The sequence below is a fragment of the Homarus americanus genome, unplaced genomic scaffold, assembly GCF_018991925.1.
Source record: "Homarus americanus isolate GMGI-L3 unplaced genomic scaffold, GMGI_Hamer_2.0 scaffold48354, whole genome shotgun sequence".
In the NCBI taxonomy this organism is placed as follows: domain Eukaryota; kingdom Metazoa; phylum Arthropoda; class Malacostraca; order Decapoda; family Nephropidae; genus Homarus; species Homarus americanus.
In genome coordinates this window covers 2,387,850-2,409,492 of record NW_024723833.1, presented here as the reverse complement: position 1 = coordinate 2,409,492, position 21,643 = coordinate 2,387,850, and the positions used below count along the sequence as shown (strand labels likewise).

Sequence of the window (21,643 nt, the reverse complement as noted above, 5' to 3'; positions counted from 1 at the left end):
AAAAATGAGAATTACTGTAGAGTTTATGAATCATTGCACACAAAGTGAAACAGTTTGTAAAAAGTGGGTCCCATTGACCTAAAGTCTATTAGGGGCAGTGTGGATATAGTACACTGTAAACTAAGCCCTCAGTACACAAGGAGGCCGTGTAGCCAGCACTGCACTTAACTACTTTCACTTCTTTAATAATAGTTAGATATCCATTCTCACCTCAAAGGATTGGGAGTGCTCCAAGTGTAACGTAATAACCCATATGGAAGGAGGTGAATGCTGTATTCATTCAGCCTCTGCATGATTTGACATGGTTTAAAATAATTAAATTTTTATATCAGTTGTTTTTACCTCTGCCTTTCCATCAGGGGGATGAAGAACCAGTAGCAGAGGAGGAAGGACGATCTCGGTCCCGTCACTCACACCATGATGAAGGAGCAAGGTGAGGCCCTGGTGAGCCAATTTAATGTTGATCTTCATCACTGTACTCCATAGAATGTTGTGTAATATTTTGTCAGGGGTAAACTTGCATAGACATATTCTTGGATTTACTCAATAATTCAGTTTGTCACATTTGTGCCTTTCTCTGACACGCCTAGTTATAAACACCTGAAACATCTGGCTTCTTCCATCCTGACTCCATTGAAACTAACATTCAGTGTCCCATCTCCTATATATATATATATATATATATATATATATATATATATATATATATATATATATATATATATATATATATATATATATATATATATATATATATATATATATATATATATATATATATATCATAGAACTTTAGTTCATATTCAGTACTGTATTAACCTTATCTTATGGCACACATTTTTAAACTCATTCACTGCCACTCCCAATATTGTGAACACTGTTTAACATCATCTTATGCACATATAGTTTGATATCCCTTGTTATAAATGAAATGGGGGAACTTTTTGCCTTCAATTCAGTTCTTCATTTTCAGAGAGAAACACAAGAAATCAAAGAAAAAGAAAAAGAAGAAGGAACGTGAGAAGGACAAGGAAAGACACAAACATCGTCATCATCGGGATAAGACCGAGGTAACAGCCCAGTTAAGACTATTAAGTTATTTGATGTGATAAAAGCTCAGGTTTTATTTCTATCTTCCTCAGATACAGTATGTAGAGTCATTGTTTTCAGTTATCACTAGCATTTTACTTTTAATTTCCATGCTTATGTGGGTTAGTCATGATTAACTGGTGGCAACTGTTGCATCTGAAGACAAATCCACCATATTGGCCAAATAAGTTTTACTTTGTGCATACTTATTGTTGTACACCATTAAACTCTTTAGTGTGTTCAGTGCATTAGATTCAATATGTTGTTGATAATTTTGTTTGCAAGTATTTGTGACATTCATGGTTATGCATACTGTAAGTTCTTGTTTTGGAAGGGGAACATCATAGTAAAACATATATTACAGCAATAAGAGTGAATGAATGGCAGGGGTTGAAGAGTGTAGTTTTTGCTCTTTATAGCTGGTAAAAAGCATCAGGTCAGTACAGTATAGCTTTAATGGTTTGTTTTCCTTCAGGGTGAGGAGACTACGGAGGAGCCACCCATTAAGAAGCAGCACCTTGAAGCTAACAGTATAGGAACATTGCCAGCTAAGGACTCTATGTCTCCACTCCCCAAGAGTAAAGAATCTTCTGCTGCCTTCACTGTAAGTCATGGCAAAACATTTCTTGTATTACATTCCTATGAGTGTGACTTATGAATTTTCTTACACCCAGTAACTGTTTTTATTTATTTACATTGAGTTTTATTTTGTTAAGTTGCCTGTGTTTCTGTGATGTGGCCATCTGTCTCTTTTAGTGGAACATGGCTTACTTTCCCTCTTTATTTAGGGATCTTGCCTCTTTAAAACAAATAAGGCAGTGATTATAAACAGCTTGATTCAGTAAGAAGATATTAGGAGACAGTAGCTCAGCGGGTGTTGATGTGGTTTATGGTACCAAATTCACCTTGCCATAATCCTACACATTGATACAGTGCTTCTTGTGGGTGTAGTGATCGAGTTTCTGGCATCAAATGTAAAGGTATCTCAAGTGTACTACTTTGCTCCATTTTATCACAATTATTGTTAGGTTTGTATTAGTAAAGAAGCAGTCTGTATGTATAATGCAGTACATCCTAAACTACAAATCAAAGTTAAACAAGAAAATGAGGAAGTAAACTGCAATTGAACAAAATTAATTTTTCACATTAAAAGTGAAGAATCTTAAGCAGGATCAGTTACAATAAGAGGGATGGAGGAATATAATCTTGTGATCCATTAGATTTATATTGTAGTGAATTATCTGTGTAAATTTAGGAGGAGAACATAAAAAATTTCTAACAAAATTATGGTAAACAGTGTATTAGGGTAAGAACTCATAACAGAGGGTCATAGATAAATTTTTGACTGATGGCAGCAACTTCTGGACCACCTCTTGGTAAACTTGGAGAAGAAAGACCCACAACAGTTCTTTGCATGGCCTGTCACTGATGCCATTGCCCCGGGATACTCCTCCATTATATCTCAGCCAATGGACTTTTCCACAATGAAACAGAAGATTCAGGACAATGGCTACACCAATTTAAAGCAGTTTCAGGTAAGAGAGAATGTACATTAATCTGATTCTTGAAGTGTCTCAATATTTTTGGGTCAACTTTAGGGTCTGACTGCTTCAGATAGACTAAAATTTGACAATACTATGTGCAGTAAAGCCCTATTGTTTTTGGTGTGTGTCTTCTTTCCCTTGTTTTTCCCTCTCGCACAATTTTGCTCCTTCTGTAACATTCACATCCTTATAACACTTGGTCAGTTACATTAACCATTATTTTCTGTTGTTTATAAATGATGTATTAACGCATTGTTCACTTAGTCTACCCTTCTCACTAAACATCTTATTCTTATGAAATACTAGGTCTTGTATTCAATGGTTTAAGGCAAGGATGCCCAACCAGTGGCCCGTGGGCCAGATCCGGCCTGCAAACATTTCTATACGGGTCAGAATGCATGCCATCATCACATCCAATATACCATTTTTGTTTATATCTGTTCTTTTAACATGGATTTTTCGTAAAAGTATTATACCTTTTTTGTTGAATGTCTAATTATTTAATGTTATAAGTATCTGATAATAATTTATCGGGACACCATTCATACAGTTGTGTGGTTCCCGAGTAATATTATGCTACATTAACTTTGGCCCTCTTGCAAAAAAAGGTTCATTACCACTGGTTTACATTAGACAAAAGTAATTTCTTATCTGTGTGTGTGTGTGTGTGTAAAAAAAAAGATATAGTGTAAAGCCATTAATTGTTGGTTGCTGTATTTATAATGAATTGGACCAAAGTTTCTCTTACTGTACCATACAGGTCATAAGCTGACAGATCACTTCTCTTTCTTTTTTGTAGTCTGACTTCGAGCTGATGTGTAACAACTGTATGACTTACAATCAGCAAGACACAATTTATTACAAGGCTGCAAAGAAGTTGCTGCACCTAGGGCAAAAATCCATGGTACCTGAAAAACTGTTGGCTATGAAGCGTGAACTGCCCACGATGACTGTTCTGAGCAAGGAACAGGTAAACCGAAGTGTGTTCAAGTGAAGTCAACATTTAAAAATTTAGCTGATATTCATCTGAAAAAGTGAATGGTAGGGACAATGATATAATTACTCAACTGCTTATGCTTCTCTTTTATGCCTACAGCTTGGTTTTGATATCAATCCTCCCCTGCCCTCTGGTGGAGAAATAGAGGACACCATAGACACAGAACCTGTAGAGTCTATGGATGAGGATACAGACAGCAAGGAGCCACAGAGGTAAGAAGCTCCTCATGCTCACATTTACCATTATATTCCTGAGCATAATAAGGCTGTGGAAGTAATAGTGTTGTTATGTCTACCATTAGATGGAAAGCAAAGTAATAATACAAATGTGTGTTTTGTTGCAGCAAATTTGAGGCGGTGCAAGATGACATGACCTCTGAAGAGATCTTGGAACAAGTTCAAAATGCCGCTTGTGATGCCGTTGATAAACTAACCCTTAAGAAACCAGCCAGCACGGTAAGTTTCATTATTTGTTTTCTGAATTATTAAAAGTTACCAAGATATAAGATAGAAAAATAGTGTGGATTTACATATTGTTTACCATTATTCTGACGTAGAATTATTTTTTCTTTGTTCACCTTGCATATGTTTTACGTCTGATCGATTGATTGACCTTTTAGCATTAGGTAAGTCTAATCATTCAAAAAAGTGCTAGAGGATTTTAAATTGTGAAGGCTGTAGGGATGTTCTGAGTTACATTTAGATGAATTTGCTTAACATACAGTATTGAACATGTGCTCATCATGTTTTGTTGATTTAGTTGTACAGCATGCCCTTAAAATTCGTGGGGCCTAGGTTCTCAAAATGGTCGCGAATAGCCAAATCCACGAATTACATTTGCTGACCGAGGGGGGGGGGGGGTAAATTTTTACTTGTGTGCGAAGAAATGTATATTCCCTTTGTGTTTGCTTGCCCTTGGGACAATTCCATACAAGTAAATATTAATGGGAAAATCCTCTCACACATCATCAGAAACAAAACAACAAAAATGTATTAAAAATGTGAGAGTCTACCCTCAAGTCAACTCCATGCTTTGTTATAACTTTAATAGCAAAGCACAGAGTTGACTTGAGAGTAGACTCACATTTTAATACATTTGTTTCTGATTATTTGTGAGAGGATTTTCCCATTAATATTTATTTGTATGTGTTTTGTGTGTGTGTGTGTTTACTACACACACACACATACACTACATCCTTGACCAGCGAAGGGTCAAGACATACCTGGCGGTCCTTTGGGAGCAGCCAGGTCAACTGTTATGTTGGCCCATACCAACTCCCTCCCCTGAACCCCACCTCCCCACAGGAATATCAACACGTTCTCGCCAGAAGTTACTATTTCATTTAGGAAAGGAATGGAACCATTGTTGAATAGTGGTGAACAGTGCGCAAGTCAGTGAAAAACAACTCGACAATAACGGCTGAGTCGTACCCAAGCTAACCTTCACACAGTGAGGTCCCAGGTACCCAGTGATAACTGCCCCTGAGACTCAACAACACCATTTATGTGTTAATCCGTCCACGATAGGGAGGCCTGGGACACACCTCACTCACTTCAGTGAGTGAGGTATGGTCCTGTGACACCAGACCACGTGGTGTCCCCATGATGCTACGACACCACGTAGTGAATGAGTTGCTACAGCATCATGTGAGGTTCCTCATAACACCATCTGCGATGGAATTACTACACCACGTGAGATCCCTCATAACACCATCTGTGAGAGAATTACCCCACCACATCAGGGCCCTCATAACACCATCTGTGAGGGAATTACTACACCATGTGATGCCCCTCATAACACCATCTGTGAGGGAATTAGTACATCGCATCAGGTCCCTCATAACACCATCTGCAAGGGAATTACTACAAATTGTCAGGTCCCTCATAACACCATCTGTGAGGGAATTACTACACGACGTCAGGTCCCTCATAACACCGTCTGTGAGGGAGTTACTACACCGCGTCAGGCCCCTCATAACACCATCTGTGAGGGAATTACTACACCACGTCAGGTCCCTCATAACACCATCTGTGAGAGAATTACTACACCATGTGATGACCCTCATAACACCACCTGTGAGGGAATTGCTGCACCATGTGATGCTCCTCATAACACCATCTGTGAGGGAATTACTACATCATGTGATGCCCCTCATAACACCATCTGTGAGGGAATTACTACATCATGTGATGCCCCTCATAACACCACCTGTGAGGGAATTGCTGCACCATGTGATGCTCCTCATAACACCATCTGTGAGGAATTACTACACCATGTGATGCCCTCATAACGCCATCTGTGAGGGAGTTACTACACCACGTGATGACTCCTAACACCATCTGTGAGGGAGTTACTACACCACGTGATGACTCATAACACCATCTGTGAGGGAATTACTACACCATGTGATGCCCCTCATAACACCATCTGTGAGGGAGTTACTACACCACGTGATGACTCCTAACATCATCTGTGAGGGAGTTACTACACAACGTGATGACTCATATCACCATCTGTGAGGGAATTACTACACCACGTCAAGCTCTTCATAACACCATCTGTGAGGGAGTTACTACACCACGTGATGACTCATAACACCATCTGTGAGGGAGTTACTACACCACGTGATGACTCATAACACCATCTGTGAGGGAGTTACTACACCATGTGATGACTCCTAACACCATCTGTGAGGGAATTACTACACCAGCCCTCATAACACCATCTGTGAGGGAGTTACTACACCACGTGATGACTCATAACACCATCTGTGAGGGAGTTACTACACCACGTGATGACTCATAACACCATCTGTGAGGGAGTTACTACACCACGTGATGACTCATATCACCATCTGTGAGGGAATTACTACACCATGTCAAGCCCCTCATAACACTATCTGTGAGGGAATTACTGCACCATGTGATGCCCCTCATATCACCATCTGTGAGGGAATTACTACACCATGTGATGCCCCTCATAACACCATCTGTGAGGGAATTACTACATCATGTGATGCTCCTCATATCACCATCTGTGAGGGAGTTACTACACCACGTGATGACTCTTAACACCATCTGTGAGGGAGTTACTACACACGTGATGACTCATAACACCATCTGTGAATGAGTTACTACACCATGTGATGCCCCTCATAACACCCTCTATGAGGGAGTTACTACACTACTTGTCTGCTGTTCAACACCTCAGCTTACGTGATCTACGTGACCTCCACTGTAAACATTAATCTGTATGTTCACTGTATGTTCCTTTACTTTTCTCTAATGAAGGCTTTTGTTGAACCACCAATGTATATAATAAGTCATTTATGTCCAATGTATATTTTCAGCCTTTGGGCTGCAGAACTTTTTCAATATACCATTAATTATTTTTATTATTATTATTATCACACACACACACACACACACACACACACACACACACACACACACACACACACAAATAAACAATACAGGTAAAAGAAATTACTGTCTCTACAGCTAATGGCTCCTTGTCTGGCCGTGAATATGCCAGCAGCTTTAAAAGTACCCTTAGACACTCTTGGGTACATCCAGGGTGTCATCCACAAATGACCGAGGTCCGCGAATTGTCAGGGCATGCTGTACAAGATATGTTTTACAAAGGTGTTTCGGTTATAAAATATTGCTGGATAAAAACTTCAGGCTTATGTATCGAGATCTTCATCAATTCGCAGAGCAATAAGCATTACTGTGTCAGACAGGCTATTGGTGGTGTCATTATATTAATAATCTTTTACTTCTGCAGCTTGGGTTCTTACGTCAGCGAGGAGATGGCACCACCACGCTCAGTTTCCTGACAGGGTGTGAGGGAAATGACCCGAACCTGAAGGAGAAACCTGTCAGCCTGGGGCTACTCACAGGGAAGCTCACTCAGGGCTCAGCAATGCTACATAATTTCCGAGATGATAAACGAAGCATGGCTAAACCAAGTGTGTAACAATAACTTTATTTTATATTGTAATCTTGGATCAAGCAACTCTGTATGAGTAAACATGTCTATGGATTTGAAACACAGACATATGATTGGGATCTAAATATTGAATAAATTTAGAATTTAAGTTATCCTACATTTTCATACCAGGCTCTTGAAGGATCACCATCTGGTTTGAAGGTAACCTAAAAAGGAAGAAAGCTTAGAGTTTTGCTGTCACTGATAAAAAGGTGGTCCAGTCCATTCATTTGTTTATGTTAATTGCAAAAGCATTTGGTTAGGAAGAATCTTTTCAGATTCCAATCACACTTGACAGTATCAGCTAATATTTATTTTATGATTATTTCATTTATTTAGATTATGAAGATGTTCCTTTTATTTATGTACTTTATTGTTTGTTCCACAGTTAAACCACTATACTATGGGTCGTATTCATCCTTCTGCCCCTCATATGACTCGACCTTTGCTAACTTGACCAAGGAAGAAAGTGAGATGGTGTATGCAACATATGGCAATGAAACAGCTGTCCAGTATGCTAAAAGGTAAAAAGAGAATTGTGTAGGAAAACCTCTTATCTCGGTAATCTTCCTACTGTATAGTGTAATTGCTCATAGGAACAATTGTGGCTGTGCAGGACAATAAGACCCTCGTCATTGACGCGATGAGTATAATTCGGTAAAAATCTGTTGAATACATTTCACATATGACAACTGCTGATACATCAGGACACACAGTTTGAATAATATGATCAATATACAGTACATAGATACATTTCCAAGTCCCAGGTTGCTGATCTGACTTTGCCTCGTTTGCACACAATTGCAGGGTCTCAATTGTATCTCTTTGACAACACAACATACATATATTGTTTCTCACTTTTATCTTTTTTTCATTTTTGTATTTCTTTATGGTTCTTTATTATTATTATTATTACATTTTCGCTCCCTAGGCCCCGATGTGGGTCAGTGACCTGTGCCCGGGTGGGCTAATGCCCATTTAAAAAACAAAACAAAAAAAACATGAAAGTTATTAGAATTCTCAGAGGATTCAATAGTTCACAATCACACTCACGTTTTGGGTCCAGGGTTAGACCAGTGAGAACAAAATATAATGTCGTGCAGGAAGATGTTGGCTGACGAGAATCAAGTTGTTGCCTCCACAGTAGATGATAGTCTGCCCCTCAGGCGGTCACACAGCTGCTACCAGCTCCATCTCGCTTAGTAAGCTATCTCAGTTGTAAACAGTCTCTTCTCTTAACATGTGTCCGGCACTCACAATTGTTCGTGGCGATAACATATAGCTGAAGTGATGTGTTTGTTTATGAAGAATTTACATACATACATCGTCTCTCCTCGACTTATGACGGGGTTCCGTCCATTACGACTAGGTCGTAAGTCGAAAAGGCAAAAATAATACAGTACTGTACATAGAAAAACTAAAATGGATGTTTCTTTTTCTTCTCAGCACCACAAAACTCTCACTTTTAAGCATCCCAGCCATTTTAAAGGGAATTACAAACGAAAATTTTGGCAATACACAGCACGATCACTAATGTCCGGACTCAATACTCAATGTGAAAAATATTTTATACGACCATGGCCGTCGTATGTACGGGTTGTCGTAAGTCGATGAGAGACAATATATATATATATATATATATATATATATATATATATATATATATATATATATATATATATATATATATATATATATATATATATATATATATATATATATATATATATATATATATACCGTATATCACGGCCTATAAGGCGGCGGGGTGCATAAGACGCCCCCCCCAAATTTCCATTTAAAAAGTAGCTTTTGAGCTCTATTTGCTGTATAAGACCAGTACCCCAAATGTGACACTTACCCACTGACTCAGTAGTCCTTTACCAACCATCCTTGATTTTTTAAAATAAGGCCAATTCACTTCAAGTAATGTCATCAAATTATACCCGCTGGTGTAGTGTAAACACTAGTGACGTCACTGAAGCGTGGTGGGAGTGTTCCCTCGTCTCGGTGGTGTGACTATTTATACAACATGTGGTTCAACAGCAACCACCGTATTCTAATTGTGGTGTTTCATTAGGATTTGAGTGAAAAAGGTTACCAGTATGTACTTACTACATACATTTATTACACAAATATATATATATATATATATATATATATATATATATATATATATATATATATATATATATATTATATATATATATATATATATATATATATATATATATATATATATATATATATATATATATATATATATATACTGAATATACTATGTACAAAAAATGAATGTTCAATGAATTATTTATGGTGCATTAGGGTACTGGTCACTTCAAATGGGCTATAAATAGCTTGTTATCTCCCCTCCATCTCACCCTGAGCCAGACGGAAGGGTCTTGGTAAATAACATGTTTGCTTATTTTCCATTTACTTTAAATAGATTTACCGAATTATTTGTTTTATTTATTTATTTATAATATACTGTAATATATTAAACACACTGTAATTATTTTCTTTAATTTATAAACTGTTTTGCGACAAAGGAATGTTCTCCAGTAGTGTTTCATTAGGATTTGAGTGAAAAAATATTACGTACTTACACAATTGTTCCTCTTACTTTGACAACACAACATACATACAGTATATTATTTCTCAGTTTTGATCTTTTTTTTTTAATTTTTGTATTTATTTATAGTTAGTTACTTAAAATAAGGCCAATTCACTTCAAGTAATGGCATCAAATATTACCAGCTGGTGTAGTGTAAACACTAGTGACGTCACTTGAGCGTCTGTAATTAACCGTCGATAGTTTCAAGAATTAATGCACTTTTCCTTTCTTGTCTCCTCACTGGCAAATGGGGGGGGCGTGGGGAGGGGTGTGTGATGATAGCTGTGTTTATTACAGGGGTATAAATCTCTTTTACGGTATGTTAGACAGGTTTATAATACATTTTTATTATTTTAATATACCGGTAATCTTAATTTGAATCCAGCTTGCCAAACGTAAGTTTCAGTATAAAATAATTAGTGGTAAGACCTTGTGAGTGGCTTACGATGTTTTCATCACCACTCTTGACACACTAAACCACAATATTTAAGAGGTAAGAATTTTAAACTTGGTGGTTTAGACGACCCCCTAACTTTGGGCAGATTTTTTTAATGTTCAAATTTCGTCTTATAGGCCGTGATATACGGTAAATGGAAAATAAGCAAACAAATGTTATTTACCAAGACACTTGTCTGGCTCAGGGTGAGATGGAGGGGAGATAACAAGGCTATTTATAGCCCGTCTGAAGTGGCCAGTACCCTAATGCACCATAAATAATTCATTGAACATTCATTTGTTGTACATAGTATATTCAGTATATATATATATATATATATATATATATATATATATATATATATATATATATATATATATATATATATATATATATATATATATATATATATATATAACCAACACATTTTGTGCTTTTCAGCATATGCGACTTTTCTCAAGATTGTGATATGGCCATGCATCTAGTAGACCAACTGTTAAACTTGTTGACACATCAGCAGCACTCGAGAACAAAGAATGTGATTGAAGAACGTCGTCGAATGCAAGAGGAAGAAGAGCGCATTAACACACTACTTTGTCCTTCTGGGTAAGTAATTGATCACATCTCTTATGTATTCTTGATATATTTTTGTTAAAATGGCAAGGAAAACTAATAATTTTTTAAATCGTGTTTACTCCTCGCTCCCCTGAAATTTTTTGTAAAATTGGTTTAACGGAAATATGGGATGTGATGAAGAAAAGTTTAGAAGTCAAAGGTATTGATAATAGGAAGACTAGATAACAGAAGATTGATAACTTAGACAGAATTATAAAAGGAGTCCTATACAGCACCATTTTGATGTTTGCATTGGTAAATAAGTTGACAAAATGCGAAAAGTTGTATGTCTAACTAACTTGAATAGCTCAAGGTATATTGTATGTAGTATTAGAGTTAATTTAAAATATATCACCTGCTTGGGAAGGAAAAAAATGGTGCTTGTTGTTCCTGTTGCCAACATAGTGAGAAATGAAGCAAAGAAGTTAAGGAAAATATCTGAAAAGTTCCATATACTGTACAGCAAATGCCCATTTTTATGTTGGGTTGCATTCCTAAAAGGGTCTTGAAACAATGTGGTAGTGTATTCATTAATGGGAAATAGGCCTTAGGTTTTGTACATTCTTGAGACCATCCATTACCAAATATTTTAGCCTCGTCTCTTGTAATTAAAACCCTTTTAATGTATCGCTTGTACACAAAAAATGCATAAGGAAACAAAAACCTTCACTAGTCAAATAATTAAAACTATTGTATTTGTAATGTTATACTGTAATGTGACAGGTGCTTACACTGATGTTACTTATAAGTATGGGAGAATTATTTCTTGAAGCATTAGCTTGGTTTCTGGCAGATCACTTAAACAATAAAAGTTTAACTATCTATATAAACAGGCCTATAGATATATACTGTATAACTATCTATATAAACAGGCCTATAGATATGTACTGTATAACTATCTATATAAACAGGCCTATAGATATATACTGTATAACTATCTATATAAACAGGCCTATAGATATATACTGTATAACTATCTATATAAACAGGCCTCTAGATATATACTGTATAACTATCTATATAAACAGGCCTATAGATATGTACTGTATAACTATCTATATAAACAGGCCTATAGATATATACTGTATAACTATCTATATAAACAGGCCTATAGATATATACTGTATAACTATCTATATAAACAGGCCTATAGATATATACTGTATAACTATCTATATAAACAGGCCTATAGATATATACTGTATAACTATCTATATAAACAGGCCTATAGATATGTACTGTACTGTAGATACAGTAGAACGTCGATATAACACGAGATACTTTAAACCGAATTCGCACTAAATTGAAGTGTTGTTTCAATGGAATAATTTAGTTTGGAACTTGAGAGAAACACAAAATACTAAAATGACGGAGAGTCTACCCAGATGCACCTCAGCCCATCTCCTAGAATAAATAAAACATTGTTTTTTGTAGTATTATGTTAAAACAAACACTCATAAATTATCACAGCTAAAATTAAGGGATGTGAAATGGTCTGTGTACTAGCAATCAGCTGAGGGGGGGGGGGGAGTTGATATGTTTGACAGTTGATGCCAAGGTCTAGTGCTTATTTATTTATCTGTCCTTAAGAGTGACTTTAAGTTTTTCTCTTATAAAATGTCACTAAACTGACCTGGGAGAACATAATTAACATTGCTGGAATTCTTATAAGATAGTCATTAGTTTGAATATGAGCATGCTATAGTACGCATTAAACATACAAATTTTAGTTTTAATTACAAATGGCTAAAATTTTATCTTGTGCAAAATATATGACGTTTATATTCAAATTATTCGCTGTCTTGCAAGGATTCCAGCAATGCAAATTATATTCTCCAAACTTTAGTCTGTGATATTATATAAGATAAAAACTTAAAGCCTACTGTATAACCACCAAACCCTTGCTGGGAGGGGGGGGGGGGGGGAGGTGACAGTGACATGTTTGACAGTTGGCACCGAAGGTCTAGTGAAGTATTTATTTGGTTTTTTATGTCCTTTAGTTTGAGTTGTTGTTTTTTGTTTATAAAATGTCACAGAAGTGACCGGGGAGAATATAATTTACATTGCTGGAATTCTTATAAGATAGCTATTAATTTGAATATTATCATGCTATAGTTTGCACTCGACAAAAATGTTAGTAATCATTTAGTACATTATTTTGAGTACATGTACAGTACAGCTTTGCCCTTAGGACAGTGTAGCGTGCCCAGAGAAACATTAGGCGCGAATTTTAAAATGTGATGCACCAGATTGACTCGTGCAAAATAGGAGATTCGCTTTAAATTAAAACATTGTCCTTAATTGTGGGTGTTGCTTTAAATCAATAATCTTAAATTGAATCACTTTAAATTGACGTTCTACTGTAGTGCATTACTTCTGCATACAGATATTAACTCCAAGAGAAGATGTGTAATATTTTTGTTAAAGAGCTTTGTTTAATGAATTATTATGGTAGCCAAATTAAACTATTAGCCTCCCTGTGTCCATGTTGGTGGGTCCAGTGTTATTGCTTCCTTCCTCCCAGCACTGGGAACCTCAAAGGAGGGATCTTGTGTAGAATTACTGTACATCCTCCTATGACTAACATAAAAAACAAAACAATTTTCACAAATCATTCCTCAACCCAGTACAGTATTTTGAAATTACCAGCAGTACTGGGAATTACTTATAAGGAGTGTACCATCAATGTGTTATGACTTAATTCTTATCAGGAAACAGGTACAGAACTGTGCTGGTAAAATCACAGTACTATCCCACAACACAGATGCTTCATTTCGTTTTTGCATCGTTACACAATGCGAGTTAGAAAATAAATTTTTTATTGATGTGTATGACTACATTTTCTCTAGATATTGCAACTTTAGTGGTGAACAGTGTTTGCATCTCCTTCATAGTTATCTGGATTTTAATGGTACTGTTTTGTTTCAGTGACTCGGGAGCATATTCTTCATCAAGTGATCAGAAGGGACCCACAACAGTAGACTTCACTTCTCTGCGCTCACTCTCTGATATTGGCATTGACACTACCTTTGTCAACCACTTCGGTATGCCACTTTTAACAGTTTTGAGTGCTGGTCTTAAAATAGATTTAATTGCATCATACTGTTTTGTATACATGAAGCAATGAAATTGGAGTGGTGACTTATTAGTTCAAGCTTCAAGAGTTGGATAGGAATACAGTAAGTCCTCACTTAAAGTCGGGGTTACGTTCCTAAAAACGCAACGTTATATGAAACGACGTAAAGCGGATCAATTTTCACCATAAGAAATAGATAAAATACGGGAGTTACGTTCCTGCGCCTCCCTTTGCCCCACGAAATACATTACATATACAGAAATTCATTGCCATCTCCATAGAAAATTGTGCATACATATACAACTACTAAGTTTGTATTGGTACTCACCGATGGGCGGAGGTTGTAGAGTGAGTGTGCGGTGGGTAGTGAAGCGGAGGAGGTGAATGGCGGGAGGGGAGGAGTATGGCGGGAGTGGAGGAGGAAGGTGGCGAGTCACTGAGATTCTGCGCCGAGCCAAGAGAGCATAGTGCGGCCAGATGAGAGAGGGTGATGCGCCGTAAAAAGTAGTCCATGACGACGCAAAACGACGTTGTACGGAGTCATCGGGACGTTATTACCTAAATAATGTTAAGCGGGCTGACGTTATACGAGGACTAACTATACATTTGATTGTACTTTGTGAAGCTTTGGTAAAATATGTTTAAAGAAGGTGACTAGAAGAAGATTGATGTAAAACAGGTTAATGATACGGTCAGTTGGAAAGAATTGTGGTTTGAGTTTAGAATGTATAGCATATGAGAGAAAGGAGCTGGAGGTAACAAAATTAGTCATTTGACAGAGTAAATCAATTTAGATTAATGCTAAATAAGATAATAATGTCAGTGTGGTTATTTATGTGTTATCCCCCACTATAATGGTCATGTGTACAGTATTACAGTTCACAAAAAACTAATTTGGGAATGCATTTTCATGTCGCAGAGCTTGAATTACTGTGGTCTATAGCAGGCTGGTAAGCCTCTGATTTCTGGATATTTCAGCCATTGGTACTTGTGGATGTTTGGCTATTATCAAATGAACACCGTTATCACCCCATCTTGAATATTTACTTCATACTGTATAGAGTTTCTTTGGAAATTTAATGTATCAGTAAAACCTTAATAAATTGGACTACTAAAAAAAAGAAATGGGGATGATTACAAAAAAAAAAAGCTAATCAAAAGAATAACACTTCCTCACTGAACACTGTACAGTGGTCTAATCAGAATTGCTGTAGGTGTACAGAGAACAAAGACACTTGAGTATGTAAACAGGCTGGGGCTGATCGGGTGTTGCCGCATTTGTCAGCTCTATAAATTATTGATTCAGTATTATATGGTTTATGGTTCATCATGATTAATATAACATCTTCCGTAATAGAAAAAATACAATAAGTAATTTGTAATATGACTTGAAAGTAAAAGGATAAGCTGTATTGGAAGTTATTCACTCGTGATGCATTTGTGTGAGAGCTTTCAGCACACCAGCTTACAACAGGGTAACTATAACACTATAGTATTCAATATGAAGATATCTTCCTACCAATACTATTTACTACCTTTGGGTGATACATGATGGCTCAATTTCACTACTTATACACCTAAGCTAAGCTATGGTCACACTAGAGTTTTCCATGCAATAAATCCATGATAGCATTTCATCCGTAGGCAATAAGTTAACGGTATGATCCGCACACTGGTCACTGGCGAAAGGACCCATTGGCCAGGCACCCAGCTTGTGCAGCTAGTTTGAGCTCAGTTGGGGAACAGGATGGCTTCATTGTATGTTTCTATGGCAGCATTAACTGCTTTAGTGTGGTCCTGTTAAAGACGACCAAGACGAAAAAAAATGATAGTAGTGCCCAAACAATGTTTGTTTACAAAAGTGACTCAAGTACAGTACTCTTAAGAGTCAAATTAAATTCCATTCGTGCTGTATTCTTATTATTATTTTCTATTTACTATGACATTTTTGCTTGTGTTTTGTTATTGAAATACATGTACAGTACTGGTATGCTTTTTATATTTTTTTGCAAATTTTAACATTAATACAAAAAAATAAGAATGGTGTAAATTTTATTAATACAATAGACATTCTATACCATATTTCAGCCCACCGTACCTATTGATTTTCAGACGGTCCACATATTGCCCCACTTTCAATAACAAATAAGTTGATGCTTGAGGAGTTTGTTGAAAAATCAACACTATGGTGGATTTATTTTTTTGGTAGAAATTCTAGTGTGACTGCAGCTTTCGATAACTGATTAATGAATAAACCAGGGTACAGTATATGCAAATGCATAATACTATACACTACAATACTACTTATTAAGTGATGAGAAATACACTACAATAGTATTTATTAAGTGATGAGAAATACACTACTGTACTGTACTAAGTTTTGAAGACAGGCGTTATGGTAAGCCTGAGTGGTGAAGGAGCTAAGCCGATCAGCTGCCTTTTGAAAACAAATAACTTATGGTAATGAGTGTGGGATTCTTTTACTCAGGAAGTTGATTCTTTGAGGATAATATTTTATCAACCTGGCACCAAATGATTTAAGTGAAATTGCACAAAGATGTGTTGAAAGGATCTTGGGGGAGAGAGCCACCCACTCACCCCCCTCTGCCTACTGCTCCCAGATACACACTTGTCTTCCATATACTCCTACACTTATTTGTTGTTATTTTTATCTTTATAGTACTGTACAGTATACAGTTTTCTCTTTATTCATAAGACAAATTCTGTGGTTACTTACATAAGACACTTTACAGTATGTAACTATTATCTCGGTGAAAACAGTTGTTCACAACCAGACTTACATCTGTTTCATATATATTTTTTTTTATTGTTGATGTAATAGTCTTTTAATAACCTTGTTATACACTTAAAGACCTTAGTTGTTGAAGTGCAGTAATAACATAACTGATTTTCTTTAAACAGTTCAGATGAGCAGGGTTATCTCCTAATGCCCCCTCCCCCCTTCCCCCTTCCTATATTCGCTTTTTTTGGACTTTCGCATTAACTGGGGTCTGCCCCAATTACTGTTGTCCAATTTATTGAGGTTCTGCTGTACTGTACTCTATTGATATTGAATCGGTGAAAAATAGTTTATAGAATAAATTAAATGAGCAACCTCTTAAGTGTAATTAAATATCATGAACACATAAGTACCCATAATAGTTGATCTCTCATATAATTCTTGACACACCAAAATTTTGTGTTTAGTACAGTATCACATTAAACCCTTCTTTGCATCCTCTCTCAGTCAGTGAAGTTAAAGGTTTTCTAATACATGTTTGTTGATTGAATAAATTAATTCAGCATTTTTTTTTTATATTTTAAGTATAGTATAAAAAGGAATAATATTAAATGTAATCAGACACATTGATAGTGGAAACAGTCATGTGTTCCATCTATGAGTGAGGAACACGTCAAAGACCAGTCCATGGGAAGCCCATGGAACACAGTTATCACTGGCTAGCCTGAGTCTAGGTTTTCAGATGAATATTCCTCATAATTAAAGCATGAGAAAGCATCTAACTAGTTTATAGAAAAAATAAATAAAAAAGAATCAGAATCTCATTAAGACTGTACCTTAACTTGATGCACTAACATAACACCAATTAAGAACGAATATTTCACATTGACACACAGAACCTCTCCAAAGATTTTCTTCTATTGTTGGAGAGCTAATAGTGGTACCTCCTAGGGCTAATCCTTTCTCCTTACTGTGAAGACATTGGTGGTAAAGGATGAGGCATTGTTACCCATATCACAATCCAAGAAACCATTTACATCACATCATGTCAACACAATCATATGTCACTCTATACACTACCTCCTACAATACAACGTTTTGCGCCTACCTACAGTACACAACCTCCCATACTGCCACACATCACAACATCATGTATGTATGGGGATGGACACCATTGCTCATCTCATACCCACAGTAAGGGGATAAGCTTTATTATTTTTGTTTTCCTTATTCACAAAAGGTTGTCTCTTCATTGCCTTCAGTACCCAATACTAGTGTTGTCAGGGCACACATTACTCCTCGTGGTGGTGGAGCTTGAGCCAGAGCAGATGATAGAGAATAGAACATTGACTAGTAACTTGTGCATGAGCAGACAGTGATGCAACTCTCCCTACAGGTGTAAGCCTTAAAGGCTTCCAGTGAATGGATTTATAGTCTTGGATATGACCTTTTTTTCTGGAGGATGAAACTCCAGAATAATTATTAACATAATTGATTGTATCATAGCAGCCATCAGGACATAAACGACAATTTAGCGATGGTTTACTGTACAGTATATTCAGTTATGGAATTGCTATCAAGATTAGTTAGCACATTGAAGGTATAGTTTGGGATTAAGGAATGGGACTAGATTTTTTAATGTACAGTCAGGGTCAAAAGTCTTGAACACTTGACAGTATTTGGCATGTAAGTACCCAGATCTTGGGTATTAAGAAGAGTTTTATCCCATTTTGTGGTTCAGGCATAATATGTGATGACAAGTAGTGTTATTAGTGTATCCCAATCATATACTGTACGTATAACTCAGAAGTAAATGCCAGATATTGCTAAGTGTTCAAGAATTTTGATCCTGACTGTACACATATATTGATAATAATAAAATTGTGAATAGCTGTGAAGGAATAGGTGAAAAATTTGGAGGTTTTTATTTTGAGAATACCATGTACAATACTTGGGGTGCCTCTAGAATCTCTGGCAGTGCTGCCTACACCACATATCCTAACGAAGATGGAAAAAATCTTTTTACATTTTAAATGAAAAGTTAACCATGAGTATGTGAAGTCTTCGTACAACTAGTGCTCTGCTGTTATTCAAATAAATTTTCCGTCTCATTATATGAAGTAACATAGTAGAGGTTCATGCTGCCCTTAGACAAGTTTCCAGCATCAGCCAGGATTGAGATATTAATCCGTTATCCAGTTAGATATATGATTTACATCATCAATATCACTATCTGAAGGCGTTTGCTTTTTAGATCCCTCTTTGATGAAAATATGAGATTAACTTTGTTTACTCTTTCAGAGGATCAGGAGAAGCGTGAAAGTCAAATAAACACACAACTTGAAGAGAATGCTGTTCTCCTTGAAAATTTGGCAAAGGAACAGAAAGACCGTTTGTCACGCCAACGTCCCTCCAACCTAAACAATTTACCTCACCCGTCACCACAGGAGTTAAAGCTGGGTATGTAAGCCAGTGTTCACTTTTTGTTACTTTAAAATTTTACTCCTGTATTTTTGTATGTATATTATAACTGTATTTTTTGTATTGATCTTTTCTGTGACTACTTTACTAAAAGTATCAGTGTGAAGTCTTTACTCTAATGTATGTCCATTAGTGTGGAAATCATTATCCCTTTACTTTGAGGCTCCTTGAAAATTCACTGGACTCAAAGACCCAAGCAGCCTAGCTGAAGGGTTCAAGGACTACTTAATACAAGTAGATTATCCCTTACTGTATTATCACAGCCACTTGGCTGTGGGCTCTGCTAAAAATAGCAGTTTCAGGGTCTATCCTCTATATTTTTATACTGATTATTCCAGAGAACTAACCAAGTGAGTAACTCATCAATATTGTATATATACTCTTAATATTAATTGTGTTGATCATTTCTCTAATTGTATTTCATTCTTTTGATGTTAACTTTCCATTTTTGGGATTATGTCATTTCACATTACTTTTTCAGGGGAGAAAGTTACTTAATTTTTTTATTATATGTATCATTATTTCTAATTTAATTTCATCTTACAGTGGAGAAAGTAACGGATGGTCTGACTATGGTAGCTAAGCAGGCAACCCCTGGCGCCCTAGCACCAGTGCCCATTGTGCGCCGGGCCATGGGCATCACCATGCACCCGGTCACTTCTGAGCCCAGTGAGCAGATTGAGGTATGATAGATTCCACATACAAATATTTCATTGAGAGACATTCATCATGAAAATATAAATAACGTTGTGACCACGTTGAGCTGCTGCCACCAGTCACGATATTAGGCAGCAGTTGATGTGGTCAGTAATTGGAGTGGTGAATACCCAAGAACACGATACTAATTGGCAAGAGGAGGAAGGCTGCTGGCTAGTCTGTCTGTCCTCGTATCTCATGTGGCCACGGACAAGGAGGAAGGAGAAGTTTCTTGTTTGATGTATTTGTGTCTTCTGTTATTTTTACGAAAGCTACATTTCATTTTGAATTATAGTTTTGCTCATAAAAGTTTGCTGATCTGAAACTTAGAGTGAGCTTGAACTTTAATACCTCAGGTGGATATAGAGGGAACCTCGTCCCAGGAGGAGGCCACCCCTCCTCCTCCGCCTGGGAGCGGCGGTACGGAGGCCGGCACAAGGGGCACCAACACTGATCTCGAGTCACAACTGCGGCACATTCTTAACCAGGCTGATGCCACTTCTCCTCCGCCCGTCATCCACACACCTTCTGATATGACTGATAAAAAATTAAAGGAGATACTTGGAAATTGATGTTAGGAATATCTTTAGCATTGTACATGTTAGGTTCTTAATGTAGAGGTCATACACAATTGTATGACTAAATATTTTGTACAATTTTTTAATGAGTTTTATGATATAATTTAGCTATGTCCAGACTTATTAAAGCCATTTGGTGATTTGTCAAGATTGACATTAATGAAGGTTCTTAAATCTATATGAATATGTTGTACTTTTTATCCCATTTTTTACAAGTAAGAGATTTGCATATAAAATCTTGTTTGATCAGAAAGAAATATTGTTAGTGCTATAGGTACTGGTACTGTATAATTTATGAATTAATACTATTTGGCCTTGTATTATAGGTACAGTATTGGTACTGTACATAAGAATTACTGTGAACTATCCTATCAACTAAACTCTGCTCACTGTTGACTTCATTAACAATGAATTACAGTTTATATTAGCAGTTATATTGCTGATTCTTTAGTGAATACTACCACCACAGTGATATGTTCATCAGTATTTTATTTTAAGTGTTTAACTTAAAGGGATGCAAAAAAAAAAAAAAAATCTGATAAATATATGGTTTTCACCTGAAAAAAAGTTGACCAGATTTAACAGATTTAACACTTGAAAGTGAATTGACTGATGTGTTAGTACAACCAGCTTAGAAACCATCAAACATAATAATTTCTTTAAACTGTAATAGTTGCTAGTGATTCTAAAAGTGGGCTGAGCTAATGTACTACTTATCATGTAGGTACACTGAGACTAGATCACAAAGAATATTTAGACTGAACTTTAAAAGAAATATTTGTTATAG

At 36.4% G+C, this 21,643-nt stretch overlaps 1 protein-coding gene across 9 annotated transcripts in view; it reads left to right on the top strand.

Moving 5' to 3' along the window:
* The window catches only part of LOC121863734 (bromodomain-containing protein 7-like), a 35,118-nt gene extending 14,084 nt beyond the window's left edge, over positions 1 to 21,034 (top strand). For 7 of the 9 annotated variants that reach the window (XM_042362490.1, XM_042362492.1, XM_042362487.1 and 4 more), the window contains 14 exons: positions 360 to 433; positions 974 to 1,070; positions 1,565 to 1,693; positions 2,445 to 2,624; positions 3,433 to 3,603; positions 3,730 to 3,842; positions 3,974 to 4,085; positions 7,417 to 7,600; positions 8,009 to 8,144; positions 11,112 to 11,276; positions 14,214 to 14,329; positions 19,403 to 19,561; positions 20,129 to 20,265; positions 20,635 to 21,034. In XM_042362490.1, coding sequence (XP_042218424.1) covers positions 360 to 433; positions 974 to 1,070; positions 1,565 to 1,693; positions 2,445 to 2,624; positions 3,433 to 3,603; positions 3,730 to 3,842; positions 3,974 to 4,085; positions 7,417 to 7,600; positions 8,009 to 8,144; positions 11,112 to 11,276; positions 14,214 to 14,329; positions 19,403 to 19,561; positions 20,129 to 20,265; positions 20,635 to 20,850 — 1,989 coding nt within the window. In that variant the 3' untranslated portion in view covers positions 20,851 to 21,034. Of the gene's footprint in view, positions 1 to 359; positions 434 to 973; positions 1,071 to 1,564; positions 1,694 to 2,444; positions 2,625 to 3,432; positions 3,604 to 3,729; positions 3,843 to 3,973; positions 4,086 to 7,416; positions 7,601 to 8,008; positions 8,145 to 11,111; positions 11,277 to 14,213; positions 14,330 to 19,402; positions 19,562 to 20,128 lie in introns of all 9 variants that reach the window. The other 2 variants (XM_042362494.1, XM_042362495.1) reach the window with 2 other exon arrangements.
* The last annotated feature ends 609 nt before the right edge of the window (positions 21,035 to 21,643 follow it).